This window comes from Mustela lutreola, chromosome 9 (assembly GCF_030435805.1).
Source record: "Mustela lutreola isolate mMusLut2 chromosome 9, mMusLut2.pri, whole genome shotgun sequence".
Taxonomy (NCBI): domain Eukaryota; kingdom Metazoa; phylum Chordata; class Mammalia; order Carnivora; family Mustelidae; genus Mustela; species Mustela lutreola.
This window is the reverse complement of record NC_081298.1, coordinates 60,392,416-60,417,504: the sequence shown is the minus strand read 5'-3', so window position 1 is coordinate 60,417,504 and position 25,089 is coordinate 60,392,416. Positions and strand designations below refer to the sequence as shown.

Here is a 25,089-nt window from a genome sequence, read left to right as displayed (position 1 = left end):
TTTTAATCAAAGTCCCAGTAGGACTTTTGGGAGATATTTATAAGCTTAATTTGAAAGGGTAAATGTGTAAGAAGCAGAGAGAACTTTTTAAAAAGAAGTAAGGGTAATGTAGGAACCTTACCCTATCAGCTATCAAATGCAGCAAAAGCTTATTTTAGTCCAAGGTGGTGGTGTTGCAGTGTCCTGACAGACCAATGAACCAGATTAGAGTATTCAGCATCAGCATGTTTGTTAATGTCATTTTTTGTGAATTCTAAGAGAGTTTTTCAGTTTTAACATTTTTGACCACAGGATTAATTTTACAGTTAACGTAAACCATGATGTTCAGCATTTTCTCCTTCCTTCTTTGTATAAGACACATGATGGGGCATCTTAAAATCTGTGACATCTTGGATTGAATGAAATAGTATGAAATCAAGTATATACACACGGACTTCTATATACTCACACACAAAATGAGGCCCACTCAAAAACCCCTCCCAAGTTTTACAGTAGAGTCTTATGTGCAGCAATGATATTTGTCTTTCTTAGGCACTTTCTGACTCCTTTAACACTACATACAATGCAAATGGATTGCATAGTGAAGTTACAACTATTGGAAAATATGCAGGATTTCATGAAGTCTGAGAATGATGTTGGAGAAGTATTTAATTTATCCACTGCCTTTGGCATATAAGAATCTAGTTTTCTTTTTCAAGCTAAAATCCCTGTCAAGACTTTTCTTCAGAATTTATTATGAAATTTTGGTCTTTGTTTTAAATATATTCACTTAAAGTGTCCTGTGTGTAATGTCAGTTACCCTCAGAAGCAGAAATATCCTACTTATTGTACAGGTGGTATTTCAACACAAGAGCGTAGTGGGGCATCTGGATGGGAACAGTCAGTTAAGCGTTTGACTCTTGGTCTTGGCTCAGTTCGTGATCTCGAGGTCATGAGATCGAGCCCCACTTTGGGCTCTGTTCTCAGAATGGAGTGTACTTAAGATTCACTTCTCCCTTTGCCTCTCCCCCCTGCTCGTGCTTGCTTGAGTGCACTCTCTTTCTCTCTAAAATTAATCTTAAAAACAACAACAACAACAAAAACCTTGACTCAGCGGGAGAGTGTAGTATCAAAAAACTGATGGGACAAAGACTCTCTTTGCTGCACAAGGTAATAACTTGGATTCTGCCTGATGAACATAGATTTCAAATAGATGAAATTTCTGAGCACGAAAAAAATAAAAATTCCAGAAGAAAATATAGGAAAATAGTTTTTAGAAATCCCAAAGTCTTAAAGCATGCTCTCTCCATAGAAGTGATATTGTCCCTGAGGGGACATAAATGGATTCATAGGAGGTGAGTAAAGGCTGAACTGCTAGAATGTTTATGACCCTCCAAAGGACCTCTGTATACTTCAACAGATCTATGGTATATTTGTGATATTGAAGTTTCATGGGGAGGGAGGCAATTAAAGAAAAAGATGTCTAGTGAGGCTCACTTAGTAGGGGTGATAGTGAGAAACAGCCAATAAACCATGCTCTAGAGAAAAGTGACAGATTCTACAGTATGCATATATTTTAAACTTCTTGACTATGAAAGACACTGGAAACCAAAGTAAAAGGTGGGTGACAAAGGATTTCAACACATTAAGGCTGTCTGTGTTTGTCTCACATACCCTCCCCATGGGGGGGTAAAAAAAAGATAAAGGACCTCATTCCTTTAAAAAAAAAAAATGCTTTCTCTAAAAAAAAATTTTTTTTTAAGAAGTGAGTGTTAGATTGGGAGAAAAGAGTTTTCAACTTCTGTAATTGACAGAGGAGTGTACCTTTAACATATTGAAGTTCCCACAAATGGTTAACCAAGAAACAACAGTAGAAATAAGGGCAAAGGATGTGGAGTCAGGTTTGGTTTATTTACTACAGTGAGTCCATTCCTCAGTTTGTTTGGTGTTTATTAGATGTGAATGACCATCTGTATTTCAAAAGGAATTACACATAACATCTTGTGGGGGCCCTTCTGTTTTAGACATTGGAGTTCTAAGAGGTGTGTTACCACAGAGTTGGATCAAATAATGTGGCATGGAAAAATCCATTTAGTTTTTTCTTTGTTATTTTATGCCTTTTCCTAATTTCCTGAATGTATGACATCATTGACTTTATCAGCGTCCCTTTTTAAGAATATGGAGTGTGTTGTATTTTTAGCCAAACCTAAATTCTTTGTTCTAACAAGATGATTTTTTGCTATTTTATGTGTGTTTATTTAAAACAAGTTCTAGAAATTCTCATGATGAACTGCACAGGAATATTTTATCAGTTATGAACAGTTTTATGTTAATGAGTGTGAAATATTAAATATCCTAAATAGTTTCCAGCATGTTAAACATGCTGAACCAAATACTAAAATTCCAAATATTAACGCTGTTTTGTCATTAAAAGTTAATCAGGATTGTAGACATGTCTCCTAACTTCAGTTAAATATACCTATAAATTTTTATTTTTGCTTATTTTCATTTCGCTTTTTATTAGCGATCCAGTGGGGAGAAGATGGCCGTCCATTTCATTTTCTCTTTTATACCGGCAAACAGTCGTATTATTCATTAATGCATGTAAGTATATTACATCGATGATTAATAATATGAACTGTAAGCTTAAGTGACTGTAGCAGAGATCTTGCTTGGCTTCAGGATTTACCTAGTATGTTTCAGACTGAGCAAAATTAAGATCTCTAGAGGTAAGGCAGTATGTCGAAAGACTTTATATCTTACTAACCATTTTTGCTAAAGGTAAATAAACACCATAGAATTTATATCTGAATGTCTGGTTTTAAAATGCTGGTATTTAAAAATTGAGATCATTTTTTGGAGGTGGGTGCTCCGCTCAGTCATAAGGCACGCACGTGCGTGGAGGGTAAGGCTGCTGTCAGGGGCTGTAAGGCGTTTGCCATGGGCAAATTGTTGTCTGTACTTTTTGTTTATCCTATACAGTTTTTGCCTTTCAGAGGCGAATGCAGCATTATGAGTCTAGAATTTGTGCCCTCCAAAGACCTAAGAAATGGTTTTATTACACGTTGACTTGCAACTGCGTTTGAGTGTACCGGGAGCAGCTTTTTCTCGTTGTTGTTTCAGTGCTCTGAGTGTCTGATAGCATGCAAATTTGGGGGTTCCCTAGGGTATTACGAATAAAATGCCTAGCTGCTAATACCCAGTTTTGGACAACAGAACCTATCTTGCTTTAAGAACATGGTGTCAAGTTTTATTTTCTTCATTATACGGTTTTTAAAAAATTGCAAAAACATGCACCGGGCTTCCCCGGCCTCAGTCAGCTTTCAGGTTGCTTGAATCCCAGGCACACATTCACTCGGCTTTTTTAGAACTCTCTGGTGTTTATTTGTGCTCCACAAACCCAAAGGACAAAATCCCCACTTGTCAGGTACATTTATTTCTTGGGGAAAAAAAAGAAAACCTTCTTTTCGCTTTTTGTTGACCTTGGGCAAATGAGCTTCTTGCCCTGGCAGAAATGAAATGAATGATAAATGTAGAGTGTGTCTTTGCTGACTAATGGAGCTGCGGCTGGCTCTCCGCCGAGCCTCCCCCGCAGCCCGAGGCTGCCCGAGGACTCCTGCTGTTCATTTAAATAGGTATGTCAAATCTGCCTCCAAACGCCACTGGTTTGATCTGTGGTAATATTTGTGAAGGTTCCATATGGACTTGAGCCCCCTGCAGTGCTAAGAAATAATGTACAACGCTTCATGGTGCAGACGCAAATTTTCTCTGAAAAGGGATGCAATGCTGCGTTTTAGCTGTCGGAGGGGATGATGGAGCTGACGCGCTAGGCCTGTCAACTTGTTACACGGATGGGTTGCACGCAGCGAAGCTGTGGAAAATCTGTGCCTTTTAACTTTTCTACTTAATCACGGTTGTAGCATTGCCTTTAGACTGTATGCTACATTAATTCTCTTCCTGCCTTCTGCCTTTCATCCCGAGTTTCACGGAAAAAAGTAAAGTATGCAGGTCTTGTAGGGGAGCCTTATCAAACAGCTGTCAGCTGACAAGCCATTTGCATTTGTTTGGGCTGAAACTGAGCAACCCAAGGGCAAGATATTTTGTTGCATTCCATCATAATGAAGAAATTACACATTGTAGAAGGGTCCTAACATCGGTTTGGGTTGGTTTCTGTGTTTTAGGAAGGTACTGCTCAAGAAAACGGTCGGTTTCACTACCGTAGTCTGACTGAAGATGTCAAATTACAACTGATTAATAAAGGGTTTTCTTTTGTTGTTGTTGTTTTGTTCTGAGTAATACGGTTTCTGTTACATAGATCTGAGTTCTTCAGGCTTTTCTGTTCTAGTTCAACTCTGTAGTTTAGGTCTGTTCATTGTGTCGGGTGTTTTGACTCCCCAGGCAGTGTGGGGCTTAGCATTTGCTGTAGTGCTTATGGGAACAGTTTGCATGTATGAATGACAGATTGTTTGGTTTGACCTGAGTGTTTTAATTCAAATCATTAATAAAATCTTACGTTTCTAAATCAACTTTTTATGGACTCTTAAAGTAAATGTATGCGTGGAAAAAAAGGACAAATGCTTTCCTAAATCTGCGCCCATCAGCTTCCTGTATGGCCGATGCTCTTAACAGCTTGTGGTCGTGCCAGCCTCGTTTCCTAGATGGTGCAGGTTGATCACCCTCCTAGAGACCCTCTGCTACTCTGAAGCACTGTGACTAAATATCCACTGGTCACTTTACAGAAGTGGTTTTGTAGGGAAGCCAGGCATCGGGTATAAAGAAAAAAAGGATAAAACTTGAAACTGCTTCATGTGTTGGCTCACTCCTTTGTTCTGCCTCCTCTTGGAGTGGGGAGGGCGGTGAGGATGCCATTCGATTCTGTGGGAGAGTGATCCCACTGCAACAAGGAGTCGACCCCCAAAGACTGTGGCAGGCCTTAAACACTTGGAAGTGTATCTTTGCGGTTGCCATTTCTTTTGATACAGGTTCTTACCATGTGACACCGTAAAAAGACCCTAAGGCAAACTAGGTTTTCTGGTTAGCTAACTGTAATTTTGTGAGGCATGGCAGTCGTGGGCCAAGCTTTTTGACAAACAAACAAACAAACAAAAAACCTCATGGGTCTCAAATATGTGTGCAGTTCTGGCCAGGAGACCTTTCTGACATCAGTTAACCTTTTTGTCTTCTGTAATAATGCCAGTTCCTCTTTTTGGTATTTAGTCACTGTTGGTGTAGTAGGCTTATGTATTACCTCACAGCAACTAATACAAGAGTCCCTGTGTGGCTTATAGTTAAGGATAACCTCCAGTGCTTTAGTGAACACTGTTTCCAATTGGCCTGTCATCAGTCCATCCGGTCTTCGTGGAGAAGCAGGGAGGTTTTTGAGGGAAGATGAGGACGAGAAGAAAGAAGCAATTTATTGTTCCTGCCCAGATGTGAAGTATGATAGGAAAGCGTGAAGTGGAGTGGAGGAAACGTGCTGATCCGTAGCGGTCTCAGCTTTTGTAAATGTGTTACTTTCCAAAGGTTGTTGCCCCCCTTCCTTGGGATTGCCTTTCTCCTATGGATATAATATATGTCTTCAGGTTCCTGGGAAAGTCAGTATAAACTCACTTATTTTACACTGTAGTGGATGTGGGATACATATGTAATGTAAAAAGTATAGGACTGAACAAACAAGTAGTGTCTTAAGGAGTACAAAATAGTTTAAGTAAAAAGAAGTAAGAGACTTAAGAAGTTTCTCAGAAGGTCCTTGAGTACTGAAAAGGGAGCTCCACGCTTGATGGCATTGGCTCATCTGTCTTTTCTCACCAGAAATGGATGGCTTTCCATTTCCTTAATGGCCATATGATGAGTAGAACTTGTATACTTCTCAGACATGATTTAGAGTTTGAGTTTAGGGTTTCAGGAGCAGAAGGAATGAACAGAGGGAGAAGAAGAGAAGTTTCCTGCAACAACTGAGCCGAAGTGTAAAGGAAAGGAAAGTCTTTTTAAAGAGGATAAAGGTATGTGTGCACTAAAGAAAATGCTATGCCATGGTGCAGCTGAGCTGTGAATAGCCTTGGTCTAGATGAGGGAGAAAGCCATGTGTGCACAGTCAAGGGACAGGGTGGAAGGGTGGTCTGTCTGCCCTTGGGGCCTGCCAGTCTGGCGGGGGCAGGGGGGTGGCTCCCCTTGCCCACAGCAGCTGGAGCCTGGTTTTACCCATGAGCAAGACATTTACAACCTGGACAGCCATGGCTGAGTTTGGGTAAAGCCTTTACTTGTAGGAAAAATGTTAATTCAGGTTTACTCATTAATATATACACATTCTTGAAAAATTTTAAATTCACTCACTATAAGCAAATTGAAAATTATTTAAAATTCATTACGGGAAGGGATTATTTGACTCCAAAGTGGAAACCTTTTATAAAATTTGATTCATTTAGTCTGGGCTTGTCTACTGCAGCCTTTCCCAAAGTTTGCTAAGAAACACAGTTAATAAAATATTCTTCATGACAAAGGTTCTGCCATGAAGTGAGTTTGGCAGTGCTGCCCCTTGAGTCCTGGGAAACTCCATCAGGAGCTACGGGATAGCATTATAAAGTGTGGCAGTAAAGAAGCCTGTTGCGGTAACCTACTGCTGCTCAAACATTGAGTCACGGAACCTTTGCTGCCCGGAGCCCCTATTAATGTTCCATGAGACCAGTGCTTGGAAAAGGCCGTACAGACATTTAAGAAATCAGTTATCAAATACCTTGGGCATTTGCTGACATTTCACACAAACTCCCTCACCCCAATTTCTGTGATACAGTTGTGCATCTCTTTTTGATGCAGTTTTTACTGCACCAGGAGTTGAGCTTCTTAAATCTATAAGCCTCATTTATATTTTAGGATTCACTTTATAGTAAACAGTGGAATATTTTCAAAGGATTTCTGTAAATTGAAGGAATTACATGGCCACAGATGAAATCTGTTCCCAAAAAAGTTGGAAGTTAAGGAATAAATAGATCATTATATATTATTTAAACTACTCTGCTGAAGTGAAAAGAAAAAGGTTAAAATTTGAAAGAAAACCAAGTAATTCTAATCCTGATAACTTATGCATAAATGGGATTCATTTGCCTTTTGAAAGAAGCCTGGCTTATTTAGAAATTATCTGGTTTATTTTAAATGACTTAAGTAACCGTCTGTGTTCATAAAGCACGAGAACAACAGCCCTAGAAGTGACTTCACTATGTGAAGATCCCAGACTTCAAGAAACAAAAGTCCTGGGACTTAGTGCCACAGAACTCTTACGTAGTTTGCATCATCTTTGTAACCTTGTGGTGAATATTTAAAATCTCTGCTTTCGTGCCCTTATCTTTTAAAAATGGAGTTAAAACAGTGATCCTTCTCTAAATGAGGTATTATGAAATAACTCCTTAAAACTGTGCAGAGTGCTGATTTTTAAAAAGCTGCAGGGTGGTGGTGACATTTCTGCCTGCTCTGTTAAGGCTATATATGCAGTGTATTGTATTCACAAAGTGATAGCAAAGGGTGTGTGATATGTCACTTGAAACATTAGATAAATAGCAGTAACTGTGATAAATGAATTCCGTATTATGTTTATTTCATTTTATTTCATTTATATGCCAGTAGCCAAAAATTGGGATGATTGCTACTTAGGAAATCTGATTTTCTGTGATTTTTTTTTTTTTTCCACAAACGCATATTTTAAGTCCATTACTTTCCTCTTACTTAACTAGTATCTAAGAGGATAGTTACTGTCAGTTCACTGTTGTATGTTTTGGGTATCATTTGGGTATCATAGACTTCTATACCACCCCCACAAGAAATTTTATTTGTTTACCCTTCCTAAAATTGGAATTTCTACATGATTAACCTAGCCAAAACAGATTTGAGAAGGATACTAAAAAATCATATTGCTCATGCTCTTGGAAGGATTTCGTTTAAGCATCCCTTTTCTGCAACCTGAGCATCTGGTATTTTCAAATTAGGCACCTTCTAAATTTGACTCATACATTATGGAAATCTGATGACATGAGGGGTGGATAGGCTTGCTTTGATTTTATGAAATATTAATCATAGCTGTGATTAATGATTCAGCATTTCACATCTGGGTTATTCCTGTCATATTTGAAAATTATACTATTAAATACTGTATATAAACTTAGTATGGGTGGGGTCACGCTAATTCTCTAGTGTCCTTTAAAAATTAAGTGGAAACTTAACAATATACCAGAAGCTACCAGTGATAATCTGTGATGCTGACAGTTCCTGACATATTTTATACCCTCTGGGATTTTTTGATGCAGGTTAGTACACATCTCTTCAGGGAGCTAAAGCTATAAACTCTACTTTCCAGAGAGCTGTTGTCTCTAACAGATAGAATCTCTAGAGTGGTCTTATTATATAGAAGAGAAAGAATAAATAGAAATGGTCCACCAGTAAAAGTGTTTCCATTGTTAGACTCTTGAATGCCATCCCTCCCCCTGCTGTCATTTCTTGATCATTACCATGGGTCAGGCACTGAGCTAAATACTGATGCATGTTTTCCTATTTAAAGAAATGTATGAATTATGTAGTTCGATGGATTACAACCATCAAAGTGTAAGCATCTGCTGTAAGTGAATTTACCATGTTTGAAATTTGGCTGGTTTTCTCATAGTACACATTTTTTCTGATTATCTCACTTGCACTATTTACAAGTGATTATGGAGCTAAATATAACCATGGAAGGTAATGGCACAGTGGAAAAAAAAAATGTGAAGAAGAGCATGGACTTAAAGTTGGTCCAGAGTCATTGGAAAATGATGATTACTTTAGCAGTCCACAAGTGACTCAAAATTTGATGATGAGGCAGGTTCATTATTATTACTGTTTTCATAGTTGCTGTAGTTATTCCAGAAATTAACAGCCTTACAAACCAGAGAAGGCATCTTATTACTGTTGGTGGTGTTCTCTAGGATTTGGTTTGTTTGTTTGTTTGTTTGGCTGGCTGGATTTGAAAGATACTACATCTCTGGCTTCCGTACCCTCAGAACGTCCAGATTCAAGCGGACCAGAGAGACCTGTTCTGTTTCCCAGATCCCCAAGGTGTAGCAGTGTGGCTGGGCCCGGCCTGCCAACAGCCTGGGGCCAGGTGTACAGAGAGATGCAGTGTGCATGGAGTCTGTCTACTTCTTGTGGGTTCTTGTTTCTTCCTTTATTTTACCTGGTCAGAGCATTTGAGAATTCCTTTCTAGAAACAGGTGTACAGAATTTTTTTCGATACAGTATCCAGTTGGGGTCACAACCCAGTACCTTAGCTTTCTAAAATGAGTTATAAGTCAAATGAGACTTACCAGTTCTTGGGAGATAAATTGTAGAGTTTTAAGTTGAGTAGCAGGTATACATATTACATGTGGATGGTTCACATTCATTTTTGCTTTCTTGGGGGTAGACTGTTGTAGTTCTGTTGCCACAGGCAATGGATTTGTACTATGGATATAGCTGTAGAGACTGTTACACTTAATAATGAACAAGAGAATAGAATTAACTGAATTTTTCCCTTTGTTATGTTATGTTGTACTAGGCTCCTGGTACGTCTAGTGTTTAGATCCAAAAGTCAGTGTATGTAACTTGGAGTCATTAAAACAGATCAGTGGGCCCACCCCAGAGGTTCCTCATCTGAAAGTCTGGGTTGGGGCCTGAGAAATTACGGTTCTAACCAGTTCTACTCTTGTGCTGCTGCTGCTTCCCTGGGAACTGACCTTTGCAGTTACCGAACTGGTGATGGTTTCACTTTGTTTGAGATCCCCATGTACGCAGTTAATGTATGCATGCTCGTACAGACAGAGACCTGTGCAAAGAGACACTTTCCATTTTTTTAGAGCAAACTTCTTGAGCAACCTTGTGAATTTTACGGCAGCTTAATCAGAGCCCACAAGAAGTTGCCCTTCCAAAATCTGCAATTACTAAGACTGGGATATGGATTGACATGTCTACAGTAACTGGTTGTATCTTCATTATTGGACAGTAGCTGGTGATATTGGAAGGTGACATGATCAGCAAGGGTAAAAATGTCATTTATATCATCTCTGGCTCATCCTTTGAAAATGTTACTATGAGGTATCAGTGTGGTAGATTATGTTAAATCGTAAGTGAATACACACATACTGCATGTGAGTCCTCAGTGAACACTTGTTCAGTCAAAAAACTAGGAGACAACTTGCATGATTCTACTTTTGTAAACTGATTTCCTGGAAAATATTTTATTGATACTGTTCATTGCCAGATTATTGCATTTTACAAGTTCTAACAAAATGGCAGTTTCCCCCTGTTTATATTACAAGTTAACAAGTGACATACATTTACAAGACTTTGTTGGGAAGTAAATTAATGGAAAGAAATCAAATAATAAAACAAATATAATAGAAAACTTTTTAAGATATAGACTAACATGGTGAGGACTTAAATATTATATAAATACTGAATATTAGATAAGTAGTTCAGCTGTAAATACCATAACTTTGCTGGTTAATTCCCTGAATTTAAAGTGCATATTGCTGTATAAATTTAACAGGATAATTTTTTGTCCTGTTTGTGGAACTTAAAGAAAAATAGTTTGTAGCTTTCTTTTGTGCTTACCAACCTCACTGGAGTTTTTTTTTTTAATAGAGTTCTTTATAGAGTAAATATCTTACAGAATTATTTAAAAATCGGTTAATGTATGCTATTGTGTATTATACTAAATTCTCATTGAAATTACACCACTGTCCTTTAGTTTGAGAAACAGTATAATTAAAAAGTATTTTCAGTATTATTTGCTGTGCAGCCAGATTCTGTGAGGAGGTCCCTTCTGAACTGAGGAATGCTCACAGGGAAAATATGAAATAGAAGTCATAATGTACCAGAACTCTTATTTTAGCGCATGTATTTTATTTGCCACAGGAAGCATATGGAAAGCTACTAGAAGCAGAAAAACGTCAGAGTCAGTTGCAAGCCAAAGGTCTATTTTCAGAAAAAACTGAAACCAAGTAAGTTCTTCTCTTGCATTAGAATACATGAAAATTTTGAATGAAAAACATGCCACTTGTCATTGGTGGTATTTAGTATTTAGGCATACTTAAAGCTTACAAGTGTGTTCCCTGTTTCAGCATTAATCATTAAACTTAGGGGTCAAAATAACAGGTGAGTTTTTTGTGAGTTTTTGGGAGGAAGTAGATGTAACTGCTGTTATTTTTATCTTCATTCCAGATTTATGAATTAAATGGCACTTATATTTGAAGATGAGGTCTTCAGAATTTTTGTTTATATAGCTGTGTATTTACTAAAATGCCAAAAACAAGGCCTATAAATGTTAAGATTTGGACTTCCATTGGACAGACAGGGATAGGATAGATCTGTCAGCTGGGTGATTTTGGGCTGCTGCTTCACTTACTACTTCTTTTTTTTTTTTTTAGATTTTATTTATTTGGCAGAAAGAGATCACAAGTAGGCAGAGAGGCGAGTAGAGAGAGAGAGGGAGGAGGAAATAGGCTCCCTGCCTAGCAGAGAGCCTGATGCGGGACTTGATCCCAGGACCCTGAGATCATCACCTGAGCCGAAGACAGAGGCTCAACCCACTGAGCCACCCAGGCAGCCCCCACTTACTACTTCTTATGCAGAAGACACAAGTCTTCAAGAATCCCTTTTCAAAATTGTACACACGACCGCTAGCTCTTTACTTGGACTTGATGATTACTTTATTCCACAGGCAGGCCAACTCTGTGTCCATTGCTTCTCCTTTGAGGTAAATAGTGAAAAATAAGTGCAGTGTTAATTTTTAAGAAACCTGGTATCTTGGTGTATCAGATGAGTTCCACAAGAGCATGTTTAAGTCCTCCAGCAAAACATTTGCTAGACTGGGTGTCTTTTTTAAAGTAGAGTGAGGGAATGAAATAACACTTCTCAAAAATAGTTCACTTGGGTGAAATTTTAATGCTCTGGAATACAAAAATTTGTTTCCCAATCAAGAATTGCTACTACATGTGGGATCTTTTGTGATAGAACTCTAATTGCATGGTTAATTTAAAAGAGAATATATGTGATATTTTAACAGAGACCTGATTGGCAGCAGATGGCTGATTAAGGAGGAACTAGAAGAAATGTTAGTGGAAAAACTATCAGATCAAGATGTGAGTAATTAATCTTTTAAATTTAAGGGGACCTTGTACAGTAAGAATGTAGACAATTGCTGTATTTAGGATCTCACAGCAATGTTTCTCAGGGGCAGGTGTTCGTTAAGACAGTTCCCTTTCTGAAACATATTTATAGTCATTTTCTGCCATGGGGCCTTATTGCGGTCAGGAAGGTGACATGCCTGCTGTCCAGATCCTCCTATCCACAAGTGCCCTTGCAGCGGTTCTTGGGAAATGTGGCAGGTGTCATTTTTCATCTCCTTCAGTAAAGCAGAGAGCTAATTTTACAAGCTAATAATGACAAGTGTAAGGAGTTATCACAGGTTAAGTAGAAAAAGAAGGGAGCACATGGTTGCCTTTGTGCAGTTTGCCGCTCCCTGGCCTACTTGTGTGTAGTTTCTAAAAGGGCGGTATTTTTCATCTTGGAATCTGCGAAACCACCTATGTCAGAATCACTTAAATGAAGCCAGAAAACTGATTAGAAAATGCAGTTTCCTAAGATTCAGCCCTCGCTCAGAATTTCCAGGGGTGTCACCCAGGAATTCATATTTTTAACCAGCTCCCCAGGTGAGTCTTCTACCCTATAAAGTTTGGGCTTTAGGTTTTAATTGGAGTGCTCTTTTGCTAAGTGCTCTAATATGTGCCAGTATTATCTGAGGAAATTTGATGGTTTTAAATATGTTGATATGCTAAATTTAGATTATTTGTAGAATATTTGAGTGTAAGTTTCATAAATTGTTCCAAGAAGGCTTTTTCCTTCCATGGCACTGGCTAACATTGTTAGTACCTTGCCACCCATGTTGATTCTAAGTCATGTATTTAAATTGCTCTTTTTCTCGTTTAACATATTGGAGAAATTAATGATTTGGAAATGTTGCAATTTGCTTAACAAGGTGTCAGGCATTTGTTGAGTGGTGGATCTGGAGTTAATTTCTAATATCCTAACTGCCAAGTCACTATTGCTGCATTTGGATCTAACTGAAAAATCTCTCTTTGCTTCTTCATTTAGTGTATCATTTCATTGTTTCCTGTGTTTTTTGGTTGCTTTGATTTTTTTTTTTTTAAATAATGCAAGTTTGGCTTTTGTTTCTTGGTTCTGTTTTTCCATTTTGAAAACATCCCAAGGACTTTTTTCAGAGGTGTGCAACTGGGAAAACAAAACAAATATATGCATTTTCTGTATATACACGTAATGATTTGTATATATCTCTTATGCATAGACAGTAGATGCGTAGATGATAGTCTGCTATACTTTTGGGGTACTGGATAGCAGAAGAAATCCTGAAGCTGCTGGCTGGTATCAAGATGAGGAAGGTAGGGACTTCTTCCCCCAGCGCATTAGAAAGGCCGTGCCAGACTTGTAGCTACCCCTCTGTATGCTCATGGTCAGTGTGCAGTAGAATTGAGAGAACCGCTGAGAGCAGAGGGCACAGGCCTGGAAATGGAGGGAAAGAACAGAGCTGTGTCAGTCCAGGAACCGCAGGTGGCGAAGTCTGTCACCCTTACCTAGAAAATTCCCCTTTTTTATTGTGACAGCACGGGAAGCAGTAATTGAAGCAATCTTTTTAAACTTACTGTTGAGATTTCTCCATGTTTCAGGTTATTAATGGCAGATGTTCATGATAAAGTCAGAGGCGACAGAGGCATATGATTTTTAGGGTCGACAGAAACACAAATAAGGTTATCAAAAATTGGGTCTCACACTCCACATTAACTAAGGATCTCGAGTATTAGTTGTCTCCTTCTGCATAAACACTTTAGAATGATTACTCTGGCGTCTAATTTTAAGGGGTTAATACCAAGTTGTTTACTTTCTAATCACATGTTCGAGAACTATTAAAAAAAACGCACAGAGTAGCAGCGATAATTTATTTCAAGAGGTTGCCCTTTAAGTCAAGTATCTCTTGAATTTTTAAATAGCTTGATTGTTCGGTTTTAAAGGAAATCATAAACATTAAAGTAACACAGCTTGAACAGCTAAAGATATATTTGCCAAATGTATTATGAAATATAATTTAAGAGGTGCATTTTCTCGAAATCAAAACTCTCCCCATTTTACTATACATAACTGGAAATTATTTTTAAACCTCCTCTTGATCCAGCTAATAAAAGAGTAGAAATTACACTTGAAGATCATCTAAATATTTTTTGAAAATGAATTTAAACCTCAATTTCATGTAATTATAATACAGAGAAACTGATTTTTCTTTGCTTGGTAAGTCTCTTTTGTTTCTCAAAAGAAAAGATTGGGCACTGAGGGCTACACGGGGAGGCGCGGTGTCTGCATGCTGTGTTTTAAAAGCAGCATGAAGGTGCGGGAGTGTCATCCTGTCAAAATTCATCAGGAAAAGCAACATTGGAAAGATTAGGTATACAAAAATAGAAAAAATTTAGCAAATGCAATTACACTTGCATCTTCTAATGAATTTTGATTTTATTGTCTGCAGTATGCACAGTTCATTCGGCTGCTAGAAAAGTTATTGACACTGCACTGTGGTGCCGAAGAAGAATTTGTACAGAGATTCCGTAGGAGTGTAACTATTCAATCAAAAAAACACCTGATTGAACCTGTGCAGTATGACGAGCAAGGAATGGCCTTCAGCACCAGCGAAGGTAATGACATTCTGTGGGGAGAAAATAAATTTCGTGAAAACTGAGAAACGACAATTATTTTTACTTGCTATCACTCCCTGGTATTCAGTTGATTCATTTGGTTTTTTTGGTGTTTTGTTTTTGTTTTTTTGCTACTGCTACATTGGATATTCTAATTCTTAAGACTGTTGAAGTTTCAAAAATCTGAACCTTCTCATGTCCCAAGAAAAAATGTGGATGCGTACCTACCCCATCATGTTAACACTTTTTATTTTTACAGATTTATATGAAATCTTTTTATTTTCACATTTTCAACTACCAGAAACAAAAACTGTTTGTAGTAAAGGTTTCCCCTGTAAAATGCTCAGGGAACCTGCTTATCAGATACCAAAACTATGAGACCTGAAAACTTGAGGCCATCAACCTCGCATGTTCCTTGGAGCCACGCAGACATTCATTCTGACACAGCTCTTAAGGCCTGGCCTAATAAATAATAAACCTTCAACTCTTCCTTTGGCACTTCAAAGAAATGGGACCTTTGCTGGGGATTCTTTTCATTTCTACCAGTTATATTGTATCATACTACTCATATTTTGTTTTAAGTTCTGTGATTAGATATATCCTTATTATCAAAGAAGACCACTGTAAATTGGTTGTTTTTCTAAAGTAAGGTTAATAAATATGAATTACTTCATCACTTGTTGAAACTAATTTTAAATGATTATGGTATTCCTAAAATAGAGTTGAGGAACAAAATTACCCCATAGTAAGCTCTATTACATTGATTATGGTGTAGTTTGCCTGTTTTATTTTTGTTTGACTTGTAATACTCGTAGAACTTTCCTACATATAGTGTAATAGTATATTGTCCTTCTGGGGAAGAAAATCTAATGTCATTTTACCTATCTCAGAACATTCGCCTTGAAGATTTTTACTAATAGAAATTTTATATTTACAAAGGTAAAAGAAAGAGCGCAAAAGCAGAAGCAGTTGTTTATGAGCATGGAAGTGGAAGAATAAAAGTAAATGGAATTGATTACCTGCTTTATTTTCCAGTGACACAAGACAGGTTTGTTTCTCGTTTTGCGTTTGCGTTTTGTCTTTATATTTATTAAAAAGGCTTGTGATTTTCTGATTATATATTTCTGAATGATGTAATTAATTTAAATCAAACTAGCTAGAGGGAAGCTGTCACTATCTTTTTTATGCCATTTACCAGATTTTGAAAAGGCCTCTGTAGAATTCCTCATTAATTGAATCTTCCTGTCTCCATCAGATCCTACTGGAAGTTGAGTATTTTAGATGTATCTTTTTGTCTGAAATGCAGACTGAGCCAAAATGAGAGGAGAATCGAGTCCCACCTTCTGTTTCCCTAGCTGGAGGGCATATGTGCACAAAGCAACACAAACCAACCTTGGCCCTTAACAGCATAAATACCAGAAAAAATCTGCTTTATCACTCTGAATTTTTTTCCTACTCAGAGGAAACTGATTACATATTGAGCAAGCAAAGAAACCTGACGTTGATGTGTTAAAATAAGAGCTCATCAGGCTTTGCTTTAGTTCCCGGTGCCAAATATGGCAGTTTTATTTTTTGAGCTTTGTATCCCGTGGAGAAATAGACATTAATCATAAATAAGTATTACAATTCATGTCCTCTAAATATGCTCATCTTCGATCTCTGTGAATCACTATCTAAAGGCCTCTTTTGGAGACGGTTATTATTTTTCTAGTAGTTACTGTCATTATCCACAAGTAACACAAGTTCTGCATGATTAGGCCCACCTCCATAATCTTCCTGTTTCCTGAATGTGTAGTGCACTATTTAGGGTGAAAAGGGGCAAAAGCTCTGCTGATCTCAGTGCTTATGTAAGGAAAAGAGGACGCTGTTAATGTCGTGGAAGTTTCTGGACTGAATAATGACTTTGGGAAATGTATGTTTATTTCATTGGTATATGTGTCTGCGTCGAGGAGTAACCCACTCTATCTCCATTCAAATGAAGTAGACTAATTCTTCCATCCTTCTCACAGAGAGAGGGGTAGAGGAAGCTCTTCTTTCCCTTAAAAGCCAGAGAGAGGCCCGGAACGTCAGCACAGAAAACTGCTTGGGGAAATGGCCTTTGACCAGTTAGTTTGCTTTCAGATATAACTCCTGATGATTTAACCATAAATCTCAGTTATGGCTTGATCTCATCATTCAGTGGTATCCTTAGAACGTATTTTCCAATTTGAATTCAGCAGGCATTTATTGAGGACTGTTGGTGTATACCATCTTGTGAAGTTGTGAAGACAGAGCTATTTAGGATATTATATCATTCATCAAGAGACTTCCTCTCTGACTGGGAAGCCTAAGTCAAGAGTCTTGGCAGAAATGGGCACCAGGACTGTCTCATCATGTTAAAGTGGTTGTAGGGATCGGGCATGGCTATCAAGTGATCTCGCTTCTAGTTCTGTCTTCTAGCGTAGGAGAGTTGGACTTGATCTCTCCAGTGCTCACCTGTAAGTCAGCTGGATGACTAGCTAGCTGTCTTTGCAGAGTCCTTTCTTCAGGCTCTTTGCACAAATAGATCATTGGGAATGAACGTTGACTGTGTTGCCTTCCCAGTGTTATCAGAAAATTCTTGTTCATTCATTCCTTCCTTCACTTATACAACAGATATTTATTACTAAGTGCCCAGTACTGTGGAATACAAAGATTAATAACCCTTCTGATTTGGAAAGGCCTTTGCTCTGTCAGCCAACCACTAATGCAACTCTTGATCATCTGTCCCAAAGAAATATGTTCCTCACACAGCACTAGCCATGTAATAAGGGAGATAAGGTTAGCATTCTCAGCAATTGAAGAAAAATCAAAAAGATCATGCATTTGTACATATGCTGAATTATAAGCTTTTGAATTGGTGCCATAAGGAGTTCTGTTCCGAGTGGATAGAAATGAGATTGTTTTATATTTTTTTTCAAAATAACTTTGAGTAGATAATAAAGAGCAAAATAGATCTGATTTTTTAAAGTTAGGATTCCATTGGAGACGCCCGAGAGCAGAGGAAGACTGTTTTTGCACAGATTTGTTTGCAGTCCAGATTAGTTAAATCAATAGCTATATAGAGTCATCTTCAATTGTTATCCTTTGGATCACACTTACATATAAATTTTCTTCCTCAGTGTGCACCGACTTCCCAACTGTCCAGACCCTTCTGGGTGGTCTGTCTTACCTTGACCCCTGGCTCAGTCACTCTAGTGTATCTGGAGTAGATTAGAGAATGTGTTTTTTCTGAATTTGTCACTATTTCTTTATATAAGCATTTGTTAGGGAATCTTAGAATTTTAGGAATTAACACAGGTAAGTTTTTAAGCTCCCAAACAAGTGGGTGACCAGAACTGCTCAGTAATGTCACTTATATCACTAACCATTTACTTGTGTCAGACAACCCAGAAACCCCCACACACTCGTCCACATGGCAATCTCATAGATTCTGTCTTGGCCTGTCTTGCCCTGCTAGAAAAGTGGAATGGTGGAATTACTTTATCAGTCTCTAATTTTCTTTAGTTATTGTGATTTTATGGCTACTAGAACAGTTCTGTTTTTTATAAAATTCCTATTTTTTATTTGGTTTGCTTTATTAAAAAAAAACAGTGTGGATTTATGTAGTTTTGAGCCCGTGTTTGTTGTCATTTCATCCCTGTTAAAACAGCATCCCTGTTGCAGATTCTCATTAACCATGGAAGGTTCTTGTTCAGAGAGAAGGTTCTGTCCATCTGTAGCTTGAGGAGTAACACTTGAATGTCCTTTCCGTATCTTTCAGCATCACTGTGGTATAATAAGCTTTTTTATTCAGGGCCTAGAAAGCTACACTGTCAGAAAAAGCAAGTCCGTGCACAACAAATCGGCTTTTCCTAAATCTTCATTAGAGATATTAGGGCAAAATAGCAAGATCAACGTACGTGACAGAGACAGTGGTGACTGGACCAGGGACATAAATAGTGTTCAACAGACACTTGCTGGTTGAGCAAGAGAAGGTCTGGTGCCACGTTCTCTCTGAATTCCACTGTCCACTCCTGGGGTGCCTGCAGGGCCCAGCCAGGCATGGACTGCCGAGGGCAGCGGACTGGCTGGCACTGTGTCGCCTGACACTGTGTGCTGTGTCGCCTGGCCCTGCCACTTCAGGAACCAGTCATAGGAAGAGGTGTTGTGGGGAGGGGGAGGAGTTGAATGTGGTTCTAATAACTACACAAAGCACGTCAGGATGTGTCCTACATCACACAGGTATGTAATGGGACAGTTGGTTTAGTGACTGTAACTGGCATTCAATAACTTATCACCGAATCCAGGGAGATGCCGCTGATTAGTGGAATTTCCCAGCTCTGAGACTTCTTTACAAGATTATTTTCAAGCTTTGCATGGTTCTCATGAGAGAAAAGGGTTCAACTGTGAGAGGGTGTGTATTGCTCTATCCAGGAAGAAGACGACGACATGTGGCTGTCTGCAGAGCTTTCTCGACGTCAGAAACACCAGGAGGTGTTCCTGTTAGGGGTGACTGAAGCAGGCACACCGGTGTGCCTGATACGCTTTCTGTGAATGTTGACAGTGTGAGTAGCGGAGAACACAACTATCTCGATAGTGAGCTGCCTTTGCTTGCGATGTGTTCCAGAGAACAGTTGATGTTCCCCTTCCACTTCCTCGATCGACTTGGAAAACACGACACGACCTGTACGGTCTCGGGCGGTGGGCGGTCATCCCAGGCTGGAGCCATACGTCTGGCGGTGGCCAGAGCCTTGTGCAGTTTTGTCACCGAGGAAGAGGTCGAGTGGATGAGACAAGGTAGGAGCTGCGGAGAGGGTGGTTGTCTCCACCCTGTCTGGGAGTGCTCGCTGGTTCCCGCGCCAGTTCCCCAAAATCAGAAAAGATTCCATTAACTACACGGGCCTGCCCTTGGCTGGCTTCCCTTCTCTATGTTCCAGAGCCGTACCCGCGCTTTTCCGTGCTGGGCTCTGTGAGGGGAATTTGAATTAGGAAAAGAAACAGAGCCCTCCCAACATCAGGGAAGCTTTCCTTTGCCTCCTCGGCCTAGCCACTGAGCCAGGGTCCGAGCGCCGCTCTGTGGTGGTGGATAACAGACGGGTCAGTGACTGTTTTTGTTTCATCACAGGACTTGTGTTAGATGTGATGATGAAGCCCATACTGTAGCTTTCCAACATTTTTGGAGATTTCCTTTTTTCCACTGTGATATGACTGAGTACTGGGTGACTCTGTCACCTCGCCACAAGTACAAGCGTCCGCGGCGCGGGAAAGGACAGGCCATCAGTTCGCTCGTTAGGGCGCTGCTTTCAACACTTCTGATGCAGCCTGTCTTCGGACCATTGGCCAGCGGGAGAGAACACTGGGGGCACTACTAACCAGCTGTGTGGCCCGGGCGAGTCACCGAGCCACTGGGCCATGCAGCGCCTCTCTGGGCAAGGAAGAAGGCCGGTCTCCTCCCGCGTGAGCTGCTGCACTGTAGAGGCGCCACTTCCAGCTTAGGCTGCTTGACTCCTGAAGTGTCTAAAAACCCATTCGCTTATAAACAATTCGCTGTTTTGTAGGGTTCATGTCTGGTCATTCTAGTAACTTGTAGGACCTTATTTCATAATTCTGCCAGGTTGACCTAGTGGGCATACTGAAAAGTAATAAAGCATTATTACTTACTACAATTCAAACTGGAATTTAGACAGGTCTTGTCTGCATTTTGTCCAAAATATTTATTCTATGCCCTTTTTATTAAAGACAAGTAAATGCAAAAACTTAGGGGTATATAACAAGTGGTTGAAATTTGCCTTTGCTTTCCTCCCATTCAAATACTCCTAATAAGATACCCACAGCTTGTCTACAGGGAGGAGAAGTGCTTAGTGTAAAGAGTAAAAAAGACAAGGAAAACTATGGTCTGTTTACATATTTATCAATGCATCGTAAGAGCTTTCTCATCACTGCTATTCTTGAAATCTGTGGTTCTGGCCACCTCAGGAGCATGTTACTCGGGGCGTCTGCTGAGAGAAACTCATCACTTGCCTAGAAATCATATTCACTCTTTGTGGTTAGGAGAGTGAACGCTTCTAGAAGTTTGTTAAGTCATACCGTATATGTATGTTTGTATATTCATGTTCTTAAGTCTACAGTGTCCACCTACTTCCTCTTACTTTGCTGTATAGTGTCTTTTTCTGCTTCTGGTCTATGTTAGAACTTTCACATCAGTAATAATAAGCAGGCAGTATCAGTGCAGTCATAGTGAATAGTGACCGTGCACCCAAGAGCAGACTTCTCTTTAGTCGAACGACTTAAAAAAACCTACAGGGAGCCATAGGCCTCCTAGGAGAAGAACAGACTCAAATGATGTACCTGGTGTTGGTCTCTGAAATGGGGGAACCATCCTAAAAGAGTGAGAGCAAACTGCTGTCCTGACGCTTACACCGGGCTGGTAAATTATTACAGGTCTGCTTGCTTTCCTGCTAGGCAGCGTGCATTTTCCATGGTTCATAAAGACTTCTCTTTCTCCACCGCAGCTGGACTGCTGACTGCCGATCCACGTGTCCGAGAACGGAAGAAGCCAGGCCAAGAGGGAGCCCGCAGAAAGTTTACCTGGAAGAAGCGCTAAGTGTTCTTTCACGGGCAAGGAGAGGAAACGCCGTGTATATGTGCCTGGCATGCGGCAGACATACAATAAATATTTGCTGGCTGGTATGAGGGCAACACTATCAGGCATTTGAGTTGGGAGAGGATTTATTTTTAAATGCTATTTTGTAAAGGTTACCTTGTAAACATAATTTTTAAAAAATATTTAACTTCATTCTGCTTTATTTTTTAAACTTTCTCAGAAGGTAGTTTTTTAGAAGCATGATTCATAGAATCTTGGCATATTAGATCTGAAAGGAACATTCAACAGCATATAGTCAACTGAGTAACCTCAGTTTGCGGATGAGAAGGCCCAGCCTCCAAAACGAAGGGACCTGAGAGCTACACTGCTAACTTAATGAAAGAACTCATTTCTCCTGATTCTCTTGTTTTCCCCTACAGCCATTGTTACAACATGAGAGGTGAGAATGCTTGTTGAGAATGAGGTCGGTTGTGGGAGTCTGTCAGGAGCCAGAAAGGGCTGAACTGCCGAGTGTCCCAAGGAGCAGCCTCAGACAACAGGCTCCGGCAGCCACTACTCTACTGTTTGTAGGAGTTCGGCTCTGAGAGGCTACATACATACGTGTGGTATTGTCTACTCCAGCTTACTTCCCCAAACACAGTGCCCTCCAGGTTGGATACAGGCTTTCAGCTAGATGATGACTTAGTTCTGAGGATCTAAGGTGGTGATTATGGTGTGTGATTCTGTATTCTATAATGGAAATTTGCCTAGTAGATCTGAAGCACTATCACCAAAAAAAAAAAAAAAAAAAAAAAAGTGTTGGGTAACTAGGAGGTGATGGGTGGGTTAATAAACTGGATGGTAGGAACCTTTCACAACCCATGGATACATACAAGTAGTCCCCCCCACCCCATCCACAGGTATACATCCCAAGGCCCCCAGTGGACTCCTGAAACCACAGATAGTACTGAACCTGATATAGGACAGGTTTTCTTCTTCTATCCATGAATATCTATGATAAAGTTTAATTTATATATAAGGCATAGTAAGAAATTAACAACAATAATTAGTAATCAAATAGAACAGTTGTAACAGTATACTGTAATAAAAGTTATGTGAATGTGGTAGCTCTCAGAATACCCTGTTGTCCTGTACTCACCCTCCTCATGGTGGTGTGAGATGGTGAACTGCCCACAGGGAGGAGGTGAGGTAAGGGGAAGGATGTGAGCCCTGGGGCACAGCATTAGGCCCCTTCCAACCCTCTGACGATCCAGCTGGAGGAGCAGTATTTGCTTGCAGACTCTGGTTGACCTTGGGTATCTGAAAGTACAGATGGGCCGGGGAGTAGGGGGGACAGGTGGGGACTACTGCAGATCAGATCATCACATTGTACATTTTAAATACATTACAACTTTGTGCGTTCTACCTCAGTAAAGCTGGAAAGGTAAGCCAGGTGAAATTAACAGTGAAGTCTGCACCGCTTCCTGCTGTAGCATAAGCAAGATGCTGAACCTGGGGGAGCGCTCCCCCAGCCCATGGAGGGCTCAGCAGAGGTGCCTGTGGAAGGAGATGCGGAGGCTCTGAAGGAAGGTGGGTAGGCCAGGAGTTCACAGAGGCAGAACAGCAAGGGGAGGACCCAGGTGGCAAGTTCTAGACTGCAGGTTGCCCAGAGACTGCCACACCCTGGCTGTTTGCAGGGTAGGGGTGGGGAGGGCTGCGTCCCTGGGGTGGGCTCTGTGATCGCCTCCATTGGGTCGGAAAGACCATAGACAGGTGTCTGCCCACAGCTGGACTCCTCGGTCAGAGCTAAGTATTAAATTGAAGAGTTTGTTACAGGGTTTCAAAAGTTATTTAATATAAGAAACTTGGATTTTAACTTTGTTTTAATTTTGCAATAGGTTTTTTTGGGGGGGAAGGTAATTGGTGACAGGTGCCTTAAATCCATTTTAATATAGTTTTAATAAAAACAATACTTCAAAAATTAGATCCTTGATGTTCAGTTGTCCTTTCTCTAGGACAACTGATTTCTTAGTTTGTTTTTTAAAATGCGTACATACACTGGAAATCCTTACACCATACGGTAATCCGAGGAAAACGAGGGCATATGCACCCCCACATTGTACCCAGTGCATTGTTCATCTCGGATGGCATCGTAGGCAACGTGCTCAGGTTCTCTACAGCATTCTTTGTGGAGTTGGGGCAGTTTCTGTTCCGCTTCTGTCAGAGCGTGCTGTCACCTCGACGAGCAGGAACTGAGGAGCAGTCCCGCCATTGTGTGGCACGGGTCCGCTGAGGTCTCGGCAAGCACCCGCCAGTGCTTCTCGTGGAGGAGACATCTGGGGGGTGGGGATGACCAGGGTGCTGGTGCAGGGAAGCCAGTAACAGAGCCATGGGCCAGGGCCCTAGAGGACAGGAGACTTGGCTGAGACAGGAGCAAGGGCAGGTGGCGGCAGTGCAGACCCCGGCAACAGGAGAAAGACAGGCGGAAAGCAAGTCCACGGGTGTTTGGGGTGGTGGGGGGCACAGCAGGCGGGGGTGCTGCTGCTGTGGAGGGTGCGGTGCAGGTTTGGGGCGACCTGGGACATCACAGAGCAGTGTCTGCGCTTGCTGCCCACGGGGCATGCCTGAGCCTGGTATCTCTCCTTCAAGGAAATAGCCATGAAGATTGAGATTAGAACAAGGATTTCAAACTATAAGCAACATGACTCTGAAATATTTTAACTGTTAGGTAAGATCATAACAAACAGTACAGTTGACTTTTTTTTTTTTTTAAGATTTTATTTATTTGACAGAGATCACAAGTAGACAGAGAGGCAGCCAAAGAGAGAAAGAAGAAGCAGGCTTCCTGCTGAGCAGAGAGCCCGATGTGAGGCTCGATCCCAGGACCCTGGAATCATGACCCGAGCCGAAGGCAGAGGCTTTAACCCACTGAGCCACCCAGGTGCCCAACAGTTGACCTTTGAGCTGCATTGGTCTATTTATATCTGGATTTTTTTTTTCCCCCAGTAAGTACAGTACTGTGTATGTTAGGATTTTCTTAACACTTCTTCTAGCTTTATTATAGAAATATATAATACACAAAATTCATAGTAAACTATTTGTTATGGGTAAGTCTTCCCGTCAACAGTAAGCTATTAGTAGTTATGTTTGGGAGAGTCAGAAGTCCTATATGGATTTTCTACTGCACAGGGATTGGCCCCCGAACCCCCACACTATACGAGGGTCAGCCTGTAACAAAAGAGTGTGTTAGGTCCCACCTCCCTGTGAGGCAGCTCTCAGGAACCTCCAAGGGAGAGTGTCTACCTCAGGAAGATCAGAGTTGTTGCAGGAGCAGGAGGGACTCGAAGTAGGGGACCCATCAGGAGGCCGCTGTGACTGAAGGAAGGGGGACCAGAATGGGGGTGGGTGTGCAGAATGTCCCAGAGCGGGCCGGAGCAGAGCTTGGTGATTGGCTGTAGGAGGCAGGGGCAGATACAAGTAGGAGAGCAAGCAGGTAGTGCAGAGAATGCAACTATAGGAAGGGCAGTTGGCGACAGAGGGGACAGTGACACCAGAGGGGCTGGGATGAAGTTTCAGGTGTTTGGGGATAGTTGGAAATGAGGGGCTGTAACTCAGAAGGGGCATCAGGCCAGTGGCCGGGTTGGGAGGCTAGTACCTGGTGACACATTGGAAACATGGCTGGAACCAGCAAGGAGGGATGTGTGGCAGGAAGAAGGAGAAACAAAAGAGAAGTTTAAAGCCTGAAGGAGGGAGACGAGCCAGAAGCAGCACCAG

The 25,089-nt window shown here is 40.6% G+C and overlaps 1 protein-coding gene across 1 annotated transcript in view; it reads left to right on the top strand.

Annotated features, from left to right (window-relative positions):
• The window catches only part of MRPS9 (mitochondrial ribosomal protein S9), a 64,706-nt gene extending 43,178 nt beyond the window's left edge, over nt 1-21,528 (top strand). The window contains exons 5-11 of the mRNA XM_059134330.1: nt 2,504-2,583; nt 10,891-10,976; nt 12,041-12,116; nt 14,567-14,732; nt 15,672-15,780; nt 19,360-19,529; nt 21,245-21,528. Of these exons, the coding sequence (XP_058990313.1) occupies nt 2,504-2,583; nt 10,891-10,976; nt 12,041-12,116; nt 14,567-14,732; nt 15,672-15,780; nt 19,360-19,529; nt 21,245-21,336 (779 nt within the window). The 3' untranslated portion in view covers nt 21,337-21,528. The remainder of the gene's footprint in view (nt 1-2,503; nt 2,584-10,890; nt 10,977-12,040; nt 12,117-14,566; nt 14,733-15,671; nt 15,781-19,359; nt 19,530-21,244) is intronic.
• The last annotated feature ends 3,561 nt before the right edge of the window (nt 21,529-25,089 follow it).